The 13672-nt window shown below is 37.7% G+C and overlaps 1 protein-coding gene and 1 long non-coding RNA gene across 7 annotated transcripts in view; one reads left to right on the top strand and one right to left on the bottom strand.

Moving 5' to 3' along the window:
- The window catches only part of POT1 (protection of telomeres 1), a 77856-nt gene extending 70326 nt beyond the window's left edge, over window positions 1-7530 (bottom strand). The window contains exons 1-2 of one of the 6 annotated variants that reach the window (XM_059396479.1): window positions 7360-7530; window positions 6049-6232 (exon numbers count right to left, since the gene is read on the bottom strand). In XM_059396479.1, the coding sequence (XP_059252462.1) occupies window positions 6049-6171 (123 nt within the window). In that variant the 5' untranslated portion in view covers window positions 6172-6232; window positions 7360-7530. The other 5 variants (XM_059396480.1, XM_059396476.1, XM_059396478.1 and 2 more) reach the window with 5 other exon arrangements.
- The window catches only part of LOC132015745 (uncharacterized), a 34805-nt gene continuing 28491 nt past the window's right edge, over window positions 7359-13672 (top strand). Inside the window, exons 1-2 of the long non-coding RNA XR_009403758.1 lie at window positions 7359-7412; window positions 11183-11228. This is a non-coding gene — a long non-coding RNA (uncharacterized LOC132015745). The remainder of the gene's footprint in view (window positions 7413-11182; window positions 11229-13672) is intronic.

Raw genomic sequence — 13672 nt, 5'->3', positions numbered from 1 at the left:
GCAGAATCACTAGCAGACCTCACCCACAAGACCCAAGTCACCTTGACTGAGTCACCTTGCCTGACAACACCAAGACTAAAGCAGAACAAAGGACATCCACTTATCACAAGATTAATTAACATGATGTACTACTGGGACAGAGGCACAAGAGCTGGGAGAGAAACTTCAGCAGAAGTTAAGCACAAGGAAAGACCTAACTAAGGACAATGAGAAAACCCCTCTGGCCAACCAAACTTCCTTCTAAATACAAAGAAATTCTGAAGGAATTTAAAGCTTATAGCACACTGAAGTAACCAAAATAACAAAGCTGAAACCTCACTCAACTTCTAACTAGATTAACTCAACAAACCACACTAAAGGCCTCACAGAAAGACCCGCACATTCTCAGGAATAAAAAACTACTGCCTTTGGTTCCCACTGCCCGTCACAGGAGGTACAGCCTACAACAACAACTTATGAGGCATATAAAAACACAGGAAAGGACACACTATCAAGACATAAAGTAATCAAGAGAACTTTGATCAGATTAAATTAATCAAAATGAACTTAAAACAGGTGCTTTTGTTACTCTTACACTTGATCCACCCGGATGAAAGCTCTAAGTGAGAGTTCAGAATGACTGAAAAATGACATTCTGCTTTCTGGAATGGGACACCCAGATTTTACAACAATGGAGAGCCAAAAACTCAGGCACCTAGGGAGAGAGGCCCAGCACCTGGGGAGGAGCCCTCAAACCTGGAAAAGGTACTCCTCAAACATCAAGAGAAAAAAGTGGAAGTTGAACTGAACAACAAGCTTTGGAAGTTTAAGGATGACTGAATAGTGAGAGACTTCCAGGGAGATTTATGTCCTCAGAGTTATGTGTTTACATTTCAATAAGGGATGGAGAAACCCTTTAGACAATTCTTTACATTCTCAATGATGGATTTACATTCAGGAGATGAGATTTCTGTCCTGTCTCTCAGAGGGAGAGGGTAAAGCTGGATAGCTGTCCTACATAAACTCCCAGATTCATAATTTCAAGGTTCCTTTTCTACAGTCCAAGAAATCCAATTTTCACCCACAGGAAGACTTTTGATCCTCACCACATTGCCGTGAATGAGGAAGATGGGGGACAGAAAACTGAGTCATTGCTGAGAGTAAAAATTATAGTTGGCCTATACTCCACAAATCTCATATTAGCTTTCAGGATAAAAGTGAATATTAGATATTAAATGTATCACCCCCCTCATTTTTAAAGATTTCATTTATTTCACAGAGAGAGAGACACAGCAAGAGAGGGAACACAAGCAGGGGAAGTGGGAGAGGTAGAAGCAGGTTCCCTGCTTCCCAATGTGGGGCTCAATTCTAGGACCCTGGGATCATGACCTGAGCCTAAGGCAGACACTTAATAACTGAGCCACCCAGGTGCCCCGTATCACCCCCAATTATAAGAAGGAATACTAAGCAAATTCATCTCTGGCTGTACTACAAGAAATGCTAATGGATATTTTTCAAGATGAAGGGAAAATTGGGTCTACTGGTAAAAATAAAACACATCAGATATAGTAAATATGTCAGTCAGTATAAAATACTGTATTTTTGCCTTCTCTTGATTTCCTTAAAAGACAATTTCCCATTTAAAAGCAAGAGCTAACATTGTAAGGTGGAAGTTTATCCTAACAGCTCAAGGAACAGGGGAGTAGGAAATGAAATTTTAATGCTATAAAATTCTTTTATTTTATTCACTTCATTCTTCAAGTGAGAAGAATGAAGCAGAACATGAGAAATAAAAAAAAGTGTCATGTGAAAAGTGTACAATATTGACTCTAAGTAGATTTTAATAAGAATGTATTGTTAGTACTAGATTAACCACTAATGAGGCAGGTACTGTTCAAACCAACAGAGAAAATAGAATAGAATGGGAAACAATATTTAACAGAACCCAGAGAACTCAGGAAGGGAGGAAAGAGGATCACAGGAAGGACAAATGGAAATCAAAGATCAAGACAGTATTACTTAAACACCATTATAACAATTACTTTACATATAAATTAAGCACCCCAAATAAATGGTGAGTGTAAAGGCCTATTTAGCCAGAGTGGCTCCATCCGGTTAAATAGTGATTTTGTTGGACTGACAGACTTGATTAAAAAGCATGATCTAATGGATGCTATCTAAGGGATGCTTAAAATATAAAAATAAATTAAAAATAAAAGACATATCAGCCAAACAGTTAATCTAGGAATGCTGGCATGGCTGTATTACCAGAAAAAACAGATGCTCAAAGACTTACCAGAGATAGAGACAGCTGATAATGACAAAAGGATACATTCATCAAAAAGAAATGACAATCCAAAATACATAGACACTTAATAAAAAAGCTTTGAAACAGATGAATATTGATATAACTAAAGGAAGAAACAGACAAATCCACAATCATACCTGGTTTTAACACCTCTCTCTCAGTAACTGATAGAACAAGGAGAAATAAAATCAGTACAAATAGAGAAGACCTGAAAACACAATCATACAAGTTTATACCATTAACATTCACAGACCAACAGACCAGACAATTGCTGAAAACACATTGTTATCAACTACAGGAATGTTCAGGAAGGCAAACCATATGTGACCTATTCAATTAAGTCTTAATAAACTTCAAAATACCTGAAATCTTGCAGAAATTACAAATCAGTAACAATAACATATTTAGACAGATCCCTGTGTTATTAAATGTCCCCAGTGTTATTAACCCTTTAATCTTACATCCTCTTTAAATGCATCCCTTCCTCTTCTTTCCTTTACAACAAAATGTATTCTTTAATATGAAATGGAATATTTAAAGTGAGAAATCATAATTATTTTGTTATTGATAGTTTACAACAACTGTATTTACTTCACCACTTGTTATTAGTAACCTTGTGTAAATTTTTAGGACTGCTGACAAGTTTGAAAAGAATTTCTATTAAGTTTCTTTCCTATATAACCTTAAGATTTGTAACAACTGTCCTTGAAGTACCTGATTCCATTGTTTCAGTACCTATTTTTATCCACTAACTATACATCATCCCATGCTAGGTTTAACAGTATATATTCATACCCTCCTACAACTTCTGACTCTGTACTTTTCTTCTATACTACCCAAGGAGTGGGAGTGTTCCTGGAGAACATTTCTTACACCAGGAGAGGTGGTATATCTGGCTATAAATGGAACTAACTGCAAAACACACAAATACAACTCATTAAACCTATTCCACAAGTCAACTTCCCCCTACCTACATGTTCCAAAAATGTTCTCAGCCATTCCAATGTCACTTGATAAGACAGGAAATGGGATGGAGGGGGAAGGCAAAATGGAAAGAGATAGCAATCTTAACCATTTTAGGTTAAAACATTCCACTTGCGTGTATTTTACAAATACGAAAATGTAAATTCGTTTCTAAGACTCCTAACATGGTATTGGGCTTGTTCAAGTAAAGCCTTTGAAGCTTGAACTTCACTAACTGCAAAATCATCCTGTCTCTGGTGAATGAGATTATGATACATTATTTTCACTGAAAACTATGAGATTAGGTAAATTCCTGTCCAAAGGCATGTTAATGATACCATTATATTGACCACAGTAATCAGCACTTACTGAATACTTAGAAGTCATTAAGTACTTTACATTTAATCCTCACTGCATTTCTATGAAGTAGGTTCTATTACAATTCCTAGCTCACAAATGGAAAAGATAAGGTACAGGCAGATAAAATTACTTTCCCAATTACAACACTAGTAAATGGTGGGTCTGTGCTTGAATCCAACCAGCCTGGAAGTCTCCAGGGCTTCCACTCCTTTTCAGGGTGCTAAACTGCTATAGGATAAATTTGTGAACGTGGTCTATGAGTTTTGAGTGTGAGTGTACTGGGAGGAAAAGGGGACAGGGTGAGGAAAGAATAGAAGAGGAAAGGAAATGCAGATAAATTTTTAAAAATGTAATGTGTTTTATTTCACTTTAGTGCAGTAGTTGTGAAGTTGACTTTAGATAGTATAAAAGCTAGTCACTGTTAACCAAATGCAAAACTGACTCAGCTAAAATTTAAAAACTTTCTGTTCCTATTACAGGACTATGACTTCCATAATCAAAATATCTAAATACCACAACATACTCCAACTCCTTGAAAGACAATTCCTGCTTTCACTTTCTCACCCAACACTGAATCCTCAAACCACTGAAAGCCAACCCAGCAACATCAGTCTTTCCAAGTGACCAGTACTTTCTTGATTATTAAATCTAACAGATATTTTCTAAATGTTTTTGCATGTTTAGCAGGAACATAATGCTTTGGTTAGTGGCAAAGACAATGAAAATTCAAATCACAGCTCAGCCACTTACTAGCTAACCTTGGATGAATTACTTAACCTGTATCTGTTTTCCCAACTATAATATGGGAATAATAGTATCTATTCACAGGGTTCTTTCAAGACTTAAAAGAGGGAACATATGTAAATCACTTGAGTGTGTGTACCAGAAAGCAATTTATCTAAGAGTTACTACTTGTGAGTTACTAGTTATGATACTACTCCTTGAATCTTACCTTACTAAGTATACAAAACATCACTCTCTCCTGGTTTTTCTCCTACGCCTCTGGATTATCTCTCTTATTCATGCTATTTTCTTAATATTGACATCCTTCAATACATCTTCTCATTCTGTTCTTTGGCCCAAATGTCCCTGAGGAGGAACCCTATGAGCTCCAGAACCCCAAATCTATTTGCCTACAGGACATTACTACCTGGATACCTCTAATAACCTCTGAAAGATATCCAAAACCGAACTCATTATCTTTCTTCCTAAATGTATGCCTATTATTCTCGCAGGGTGAACAGGACTTAAAAGCAGGGAAATTTCCGGAACTCCTTTTTAACCTCTCTCATCTAATCATCTTCCAAAACCTATTGATTCTGCTTCTTATCTTGTCAGTTCCAAAGCAAGAAAGCCTAAATTCTAACACCAGCTCTACTACTTATTAACTGCATCTTTTTTTTTTTTTTAAAGATTTAATTTATTTATTTGACAGAGAGAAATCACAAGTAGATGGAGAGGCAGGCAGAGAGAGAGAGAGAGGGAAGCAGGCTCCCTGCTGAGCAGAGAGCCCGATGCGGGACTCGATCCCAGGACTCTGAGATCATGACCTGAGCTGAAGGCAGCGGCTTAACCCACTGTGCCACCCAGGCGCCCTATTAACTGCATCTTAAGCCAATCATTTAACCTTTTAGAAATGCAGTCTCCTCACAGCCCAAGAATAATAGTACCCAATCCATAGGGTTTTATGATGATTAAATGAGTTGATATACATAAAGCACTACCAAGTTCCTAAAAGGGCTTAATGTTAAATTCTATTATTATTATTATTTCATTACTATTTTGTCTGTCTCCATCCCATCATCTCCTCTTGCCCCTGGTTCAGACCAACATCAACTCTAAACTAAATTACTGCAACTCTCTTGCCCTTTCTGATATACTCTTCACCTAAAAGACAGAGTAATCTAAACTCAAAGTAAGTCATGTCTTTGTCCTGCTTAAAATCTATTAAGGGTCTCCCACAGTTTTTAGGGTAACACCCAAATTCTTCAACATGCACTTGAGGGCTGCTTATACCCAAAATGAAAGGTATAATCTCCATCACCCTTTTAAGTTCCAGCTCCATCTTCCTGACCTAACTTGTCAGAACCAAAGGTTCCCTCCTAAATGTTCACATACCACAATGCTAATACCAACCTATTAATTATAATCAGAGATTAGGTAAACTGTCCAAACCCAAAAGAATTCAGTCCCCTTTAGTTCAAGGATCATATTCATTCATCTCTGTACCCTCGGAATTTATTCCACTGTATCACAGAAGAATTCAATAAATGTTTGCTAAATGAACACTAAATAATTAAGAATAACAGCACCAAATAACGACAAACATTGTGACACACATAAAACTATTCCTAAAACAACTCTTAGAAATAAGCTAAACATAAAAATAAGCATTCCTTTTAGAAGAAAAAAGCATTCTGAGTGATGAAAATTCTTACCTGGATGTATTTTTTGCTATAATCACAACCTGGCTGTAGAGAACTGATATCTACTTTGTTTAATTCACTTAGAAGCTCAACTTCAGGCACTCCATTGACTTCTTTTATTAATTCAAGTGGCATATCAGCTCTGTTTCAAAATGTTGTCCAAAGCAAATTCAACTAGGAAATTGACAGCTTGCTGCTGAAAACACAAAGACCAGCGTTTTACCCAAAGTATAGTCAGTAGTTTTAAGTTTCTTTGACTTTGCTTTGCTTTTTCTTTCCTTTAAGTTAGTAATCACTCTTTGGGGGTGGAGTGGATTATTCTGTAATTTTATTACAAGGGCTTATATACGCCTTCCCCTAAGACACTGAAACTCAAGCCTCTTCTACTTAGTTTTCTATTTAAAGAAGTACCTCTAAAAGCCAGTTTTTGGACCTGTGAAAACTTCACTGACAATGTCCTTTGGCAAAACTGTGCTTTAAAATGTACTAGCTACCGGGGAAGGGGAGGGGGATTGAAAAATTTGGTTTTTTCATCCCTTAGCAGTTGTAATATTGTGTACTCAAATTGGGCACCTGAGACGCCTGGGTGGCTCAGTGGGTTAAAGCCTCTGCCTTCAGCTCAGGTCCTGATCTCAGGGTCCTGGGATCCAGCCGGGATTGGGCTCTCTGCTCAGCAAGGAGCCTGCTTCCTCCTCTCTCTCTGCCTGCCTCTCTGCCTACCTCTCTGCCTACTTGTGATCTCTGTCAAACAAATAAATAATTAAAAAAAAAATTGGGCACCAAAAGGTTATTACTCCAAAATATATGCTGCCTCCTGCCTCCAGCCCCTATACAATCTCAAGGACTATTAAACTTATACTAACTTGTGATTTGTAGTTTCAATCTTATTTCTCAAACGTCTTGCGTGGGACACGCACCAATGCCAAAACTTAATTTTAGTATGTGCGCATCAACCTTCCCCAAGCCCCTGGAGCTCTGTGAGGGCGAGGACTTAGACTACCTCAACTCAGAGGCTCACAAAACGCCAAGCAAGATACTGAACACGGCCCTCTCACGCTAAAGACAATTATGAAGGGTCTTTTTGCAATAACGACACCAAATTTTGATCTAAACTAAACCTTTTTTTTTTTTTTTTTAAGCATACCCGCTCACAAACCGAAAGACATCACACCCATCCAACGAACTCGACACCGACATAGAAATTCACTCACCTACGCACTAAAAGAAAAACAAGGAAGTTTAGAAGGGCGCGCAAGTGACATCACACGCGTGCGGCGGCCCAGTTCTCACGCATGCGTATACGGTCTCTAGGGCTGAACTTACTGCTCTCAGGCCCGCGGAGGACGAACTGCATGCGTGATGGTTCCTAGGCTAAGGTATCCTGGAAGTTTCGCATTTTACGTAGATGGTGCGGGCCAGGGGGAGGACGGGTCCTTAGTACAGTATCCGCTAGCAATTTTCGTCCCGCCGCCGGTCAGTCTCCTACGGTCCAGGCGGGAGGCGCGGGCGGGGAAAGCGGGGGCGGCCCGCTGGGCGATTCATAAATCCTGTAACCAATAAAAACTCTGTTCCAAACCCGGGGCGGGATTTGAGATTAGAAGCTCCTGTGGGCAGGGCACTGCCAGTGCCCCCGGTTCTCCCTGCCCTTAATACGCTTAGGCTGTGGACAACTATGTTTAAATGCCAAGGGGAAAAAAAAAATAAGATGAAAATCTGTTGAGAGAAGATACATAATTCATGATAGGAGGTGAAATGAAAGTGGCCAGAATCCGGAGCCAAAGTGGAGGATTTCACTTAGGGAGAGAAGGCACAGTATTTCTGAGTTGGATGAGACAATAAGAACTAGAAGAGGATCTAAGCCTTACTTAGCATCGTTTTTTTCAAATGGATAGTTCAGCCCCTAAACTCAGCTTCTTGTCCCCGCTGATTTGTGCACGGTATGTGCATACAAGGGCGTGAGGGGAAAGAGAAGGTGGGCTAACAGAAAGCTTCCTGCTTAAAAAATAGTTACTTTAAACATAGCTATTTCCTCCTGCAAATACATATCTACAGCGGATATCTTAGTCCAGATTAGCCTTGGAACCAAATATTTATGCAATTATTTATTACATCCTGTCTTTGCATTGAGGTGGGTTTCACTTTTATCAAATGATGAGAAATATAAATAGGAAATTAGCAAAAGATTCACAGTTAATAATACGTCTTATTAATTATATTCCCAAGTCATAGCCCTATAAACCAATGAAGACGTTAATCCAGTCTATCTAAAAATAGCATTACTCATTGATTAAGTCATTTCTTCGTAAAATCTGGGCACATCTGGGCGACTGCGTTTTAGGTAGAAAAAACGGGGGGCACAGGAAGTGCCCTGCCCACAGAAGCTTCTAATCTCAAATCCCGCCCCGGGTTTGGAACAGAGTTTTTATTGGTTACAGGATTTATGAATCGCCCAGCGGGCCGCCCCCGCTTCCTCTGGCCCGCGCCTCCCGCCTGGACCATAGGAGACGGACTCTGAGCCACCAGGCACCACCCCCCCAGTCCAAAGTTTTATAGTCCAGTTCAAACAAAAGAGGCAAAGTACTTTCTCTGCAGTGGACCCTCTGGCTCTATTTCAAAATGGCTGCAGTCGTGTCAATTTTTCATACTACAATGTGAAAAGCTCAATCTTTTCAAAGTTAAAATGAGATTCTCACTAATAAATAATGAGCACTAAAAGTCAATACGTATTTTTTTTAAAGATTTTATTTATTTATTTGAGAGAGAGCGAGAGCATGAGAGCTGAGAAGGTCAGAGGAAGAAGCAGACTCCCTATGGTGCTGGGAGCCTGATGCGGGACTCAGTCCCAGAACTCCAGGATCATGACCTAAGCTGAAGGCAGTCGCTTAACCAACTGAGCCACCCAGGTGCCTGATAAGTATTTTTATTAATAAAAGCATAAATATAAAGATATGGTGCTGTTTATAAGTTATTAAGCAAAGATAAAAGGAATTAATCTACATATTTCTGGTACTTCTGTAATGGAGACCAAGCTACTTCTGTTCCCTGCACAGTAGGCCTGTCAAGAGGAAAGATGTTGGGTAAGGAAAGCAACTTTATTTGGAAAGCCAGCAAACTGAGGAGATGGTGGACTATCGTCCCAAACAACCATCTTCCCTAGTATGAAATTCAAGTTTCTTTTATGTTAGCAAAAGGAGGAAGTCAGGGGGAGGTTGGGGTCAAAACGATTACTGACCTCTGTAGACATCTCAGGAAGCTTGTATAACTTCTTTGTCTTTGGTCAGTTGATCTTTATATACAGGAATCTGGTCATGCCATTTCTTAAACATAGCATAGTCAATTCTATATGTATTTCCTTATCCTTGGATGGGGTAGATTTGGGGTAAAAATCAATTTTTATAAATCTTAGTTGTAGCATGCCTATATGCTGGGCTAAGCAGAAGTTTCTAAGCTTGAGGTCACAGTGTCAAAAGAAGCAAGCAATGTGGAGTCAGACATGCTAAGTTTCTCCCTGAGACACTTCTCTCATGTTAGCATTTTTACATTGCTGTTTACTTTTTACTTTTTAACCTGAAACTCTGAATTGAATTTCCTTGTCACCCAGTACTTCAAATTTATTTTCTTGGCAATAATTGCTGCATCATTAGCCAATTACTGTTGTGATTTACAATCTTCCTGCAAGCTGTTGTTGGCACGTTGCATCCCTACAGTTTGACAATATCATCTTACATTTTCTGAGATTCCCTCGCAGATTTCCTAGCTAGGTGACATTGGTCAGAGTTCATTTCCTTGTAACCTAAGGGAATTTTTGTCCAACCCTACTGAACATCTAGATCAATTTATAAAATCCTATTTCAATAAAGCATCAAATTTTTATGATATATTTGAAACAAGATAATTCAGACAAATTTATAGCAAATTTATGTTTAAATTAATAAATTTAAATGATGAGGTCTGTAATCACTTAGTGCATATTAGGAAGGTAACATAACAGGGAATCTAAATGTGCAAAGCAAGGCCTAGACTAAGCAAGAAGGGCCAAGATTTTCATATGAGGAGGAAAGGGTCATTCTCCTGTTTTGCATCCTGCCACATGGCACCTTGTGACTCATACTGAGTGAAAGGGTTAAGATAGGCTGACTCCACAGAGGTAGCCTTCTGTTGAGTTATACTAATGATATATGTTGAGATGGAAAACAAAACCTCCATTCAAAAAAAATAACATGAGTATAATTCAGAAAAAGATTCTCTGACAACTTGGCTTACAGAACAAAACTAAGACTTGCAGGTGCCTATGTGTGGGAAGAACCATGTTGCCTAATAATATGGTTGGTTCTTAGGTTTCTCTGTACAGGTGAAGAAGAGAGAAATAAAAGAGGAACCATCAAAAAGCTAGATGGTGTGTACTCTCTGGTGCTTGTGCTGTCTTCCATTCACAAATTAAAAAAAAAAAAAACCAAAAAAAAAAAAACTTTACTAGAGTAAAGTTACTGAGCTCACAGTAAGGGAGCAAGGAGCTTTGTTCATGTTCATATTGATACCAGTATAACCGAGGCAGCACACAGAAGAGATGTAGAAAAATAAGAGGAAAAGACCTGCTGGAAATTAACAAACATGAAGGATAAATTAGAAGATCTTTCAGCTTCTTAGCACTGTAAAAGTAGGGGTTTATGTCTAGAGTTTAGAGTGCCTCTTTTTTACATGCCCTATATTTTATACCATGAGGATATGTCCTGGAAAATCCTGCAGTAACACTCACGTATAGAACCTCATTTCTATGTAATCTTAGAATAAAATATTGCACTGATGGCTTGTTTGTTTTGGAAAGTCAGTCATTTAAAAGTTGGAGAGCACCATAGCAGGTAGCTATTTAATCTGCCCAATATTTTTTCTCTTTTTTTCCTTTCTTTATTGAGTGACCCAAAATAGGAATACTTTTAAAGCCTTTATAATGAAAGATTTTAAGTAATGGAAAATTGATGAGAAGGTTGCATGTTTTTTAAATTCCTCATGGTTATTTGGAATAATAGAGAACCATTTGCTTTAGGTTCAAAATGCATTTTTAACACAAAAAGACATTTCCTAACTTTGTCAGATCTTCTATTAAATAGAGTCTGCATTTATTCATTATATTCCTACTTTTTTTCAGGAATGGAGAAGCCAACATCACAGAGTTCCCTTAATGAACACTGAAGGTATTTCATTCTTTTTTCACCTGTGTACAATAACAGTGAGACTTTCTATGGCTAAATAGCAGTGTATCTTTTCTTCCCACAACTTGCCCATCAAAGATTATGTGTTGTTAGAATGATAGGGCTGTAGCCAACTGAATTAATTAGAGAGTAAAGTATCATTTGTGTTGGCCCTACTTTTAACTAGTTCTCCATAGTAAAAAATTAGTCTAAGACATCCTTCCTATGATTACCGCAGAACAGAAATGATTACCATATAATCACATTTGAAAAACTTCAGTTTAATTAGGGTATATTCAACCCAGAGTGCAGTGTCAGAGTCTGGCACAGCCAAAGGAATACAACAGATGGAGAAAAACAAATACTCTGCCCTTCCTACTTATTTTCATATTAAAATGGTGTAAATGTGTCCAAGGTCTAGAGGCATGTTTATTTAACAGTCTTGTAACTGTATTAAAATTTTAAAAAAAGATAAAGAGGAAATACATTCTTTTTCATTTTGTCATTTTTCTCTAACCATTAAGATTTTTTTATGTACTCCAAATAATCTGCTAATTCTATACATATTAGACTCCCAAATGCTAATAATAACTTTAATCAGTCTCATCCTAATTTTTCTTTATCTTAGAAATGCCTCTTTTCCTTCCATTTATTCCTGATTTTTTTTTTAAGATTTTTTTCATTTATTTGGCAGAAATCACAAGTAGGCAGAGAGGAAGGCAGAGAAGGGTGAGAAAGCAGGCTCCCCACTGAGCAGAGAGCCCGATGCGGGGCTCAATCCCAGTTCCTCAGGATCACGACCCAAGCCGAAGGCAGAGGCCCTAACCCACTGAGCCACCCAAGTGCCCCCTCCTGATTTTCTTTATATCACGTCATCTATTCCTCCATCAAAAAAATCCTATCCTCTTTGCCACAGTTAAAGATTCAGGAAGGAGCACATAACCTAATGCATTCCAAGGAGAGATGAAGAGATATTTGCTGGAGACTTACCTAGAAAAGATAAGTCTGTAAGTTACTAAATTACCTTCTCGAAATGTTTAACCCAGGCCACAGGAAAAAACAGGTTTCAAATCAGTAATCACAGAAGTGTTGAACAAGGACCTTGGATGATGATGGCTAACAAAATATAAAAACTCTCTCCAACACAAATCACCTTTAATGGCCATAAATATTACAAAATATTAAATCTAAAGTGGTGATGGAAAACTAGAATGTCTTTTATCAATTAGTCATGTCATTTGAGGACTCCTTTAAATACAGAAAAAAGAGGAAAGAGGCTTACAGAAGAGGATTGAGCAGCAGATGTGAAATGGTACCAAAGGATGCTTCTTGCCCAGAGCAACACATTCAAACAGTTGGGGAGGCCCCCAGAGAAGGGATTATTTGGGTGAATGCATGTGGAATAGCTGGATAGAGTCCTCTTCTTCCCTGGGCATCAGCTACATTTGTCCTTGGAACAAAGTGGCAAGGGTGAGTGCCTGCATCATTGAAGCCAGACATAATCAGACAGAAATTTCTGGCATAGTCTACCAGCATTTTGCTCCCACAGTCTCCTAAGACCAGCTCTTATGTCAGAATGTACATCCACAGTCAGGCAAAGACAAACTATCAAACAAAAATATCAGGAGCTAGCAGAAGTATTGCCAAAATTTTAAGGAAAATATGCTTTACTAACATCAGTTACCAAACCCAATCTGACAAGAAATGAATCTCAAGATTGTAGAGAGCAAACAGTAAGTAGACTTTAAAAGAAATCTAATTAGCTTATTCAAAGTGAGTCAAAATGTTACAAAAATATCGAAATAATAAAGGGACCTATTAAAGATGTAGGATAGTAAATGAGTATAAAATAATTGGTGTGACAAGTTTTTTGAAAATATGAAATATTTTGTATGTAAATATTAAACAACACATTACTGCACAAGCATTGGGCCAAATAAGATATCAAATGGCAAATCAAAATATGTCTCAAAAAAAAAAAGTGTGTCTCAAAACAAAAGAAAAAGAAAATGCAATATTCCAAACTTATGGGATGTAGCAAAAGCAGAAAATAGAGTGAAATTTATGTAATAAATGCTTGTATTGAGGAAAAAGGTTCAAATAAACAACATTAATTGTAAAAATTTACACCAATAAAATTTAAAGGCTAAATGAAATGGATAATTGTGGGGGATATAAATATCTAGATTTGCTCCAGAGTGATAGAAACCGAATTAATGAGAAATTATAGATAAAATGGAAGAGACAGTAAAAGATCAACTCTTGAAAAATACACGAGTCCCTGAAAACAATACATTACCTGTTAATAAAAAAAAAAAATACTTGATTAAAACATTTCACTTTTAAGCTGGGGAAGAAACAAAATCTCTGTCCACTTCTAACAAAGAAAAATGATGAAGTAGAACTTTTATATTCGATAATAACAGCACAGATGATCCAAAACTTCA

Source organism: Mustela nigripes, chromosome 4 (assembly GCF_022355385.1).
Source record: "Mustela nigripes isolate SB6536 chromosome 4, MUSNIG.SB6536, whole genome shotgun sequence".
Taxonomy (NCBI): Eukaryota; Metazoa; Chordata; class Mammalia; order Carnivora; family Mustelidae; genus Mustela; species Mustela nigripes.
This window is presented reverse-complemented; position numbering and strand designations above follow the sequence as displayed.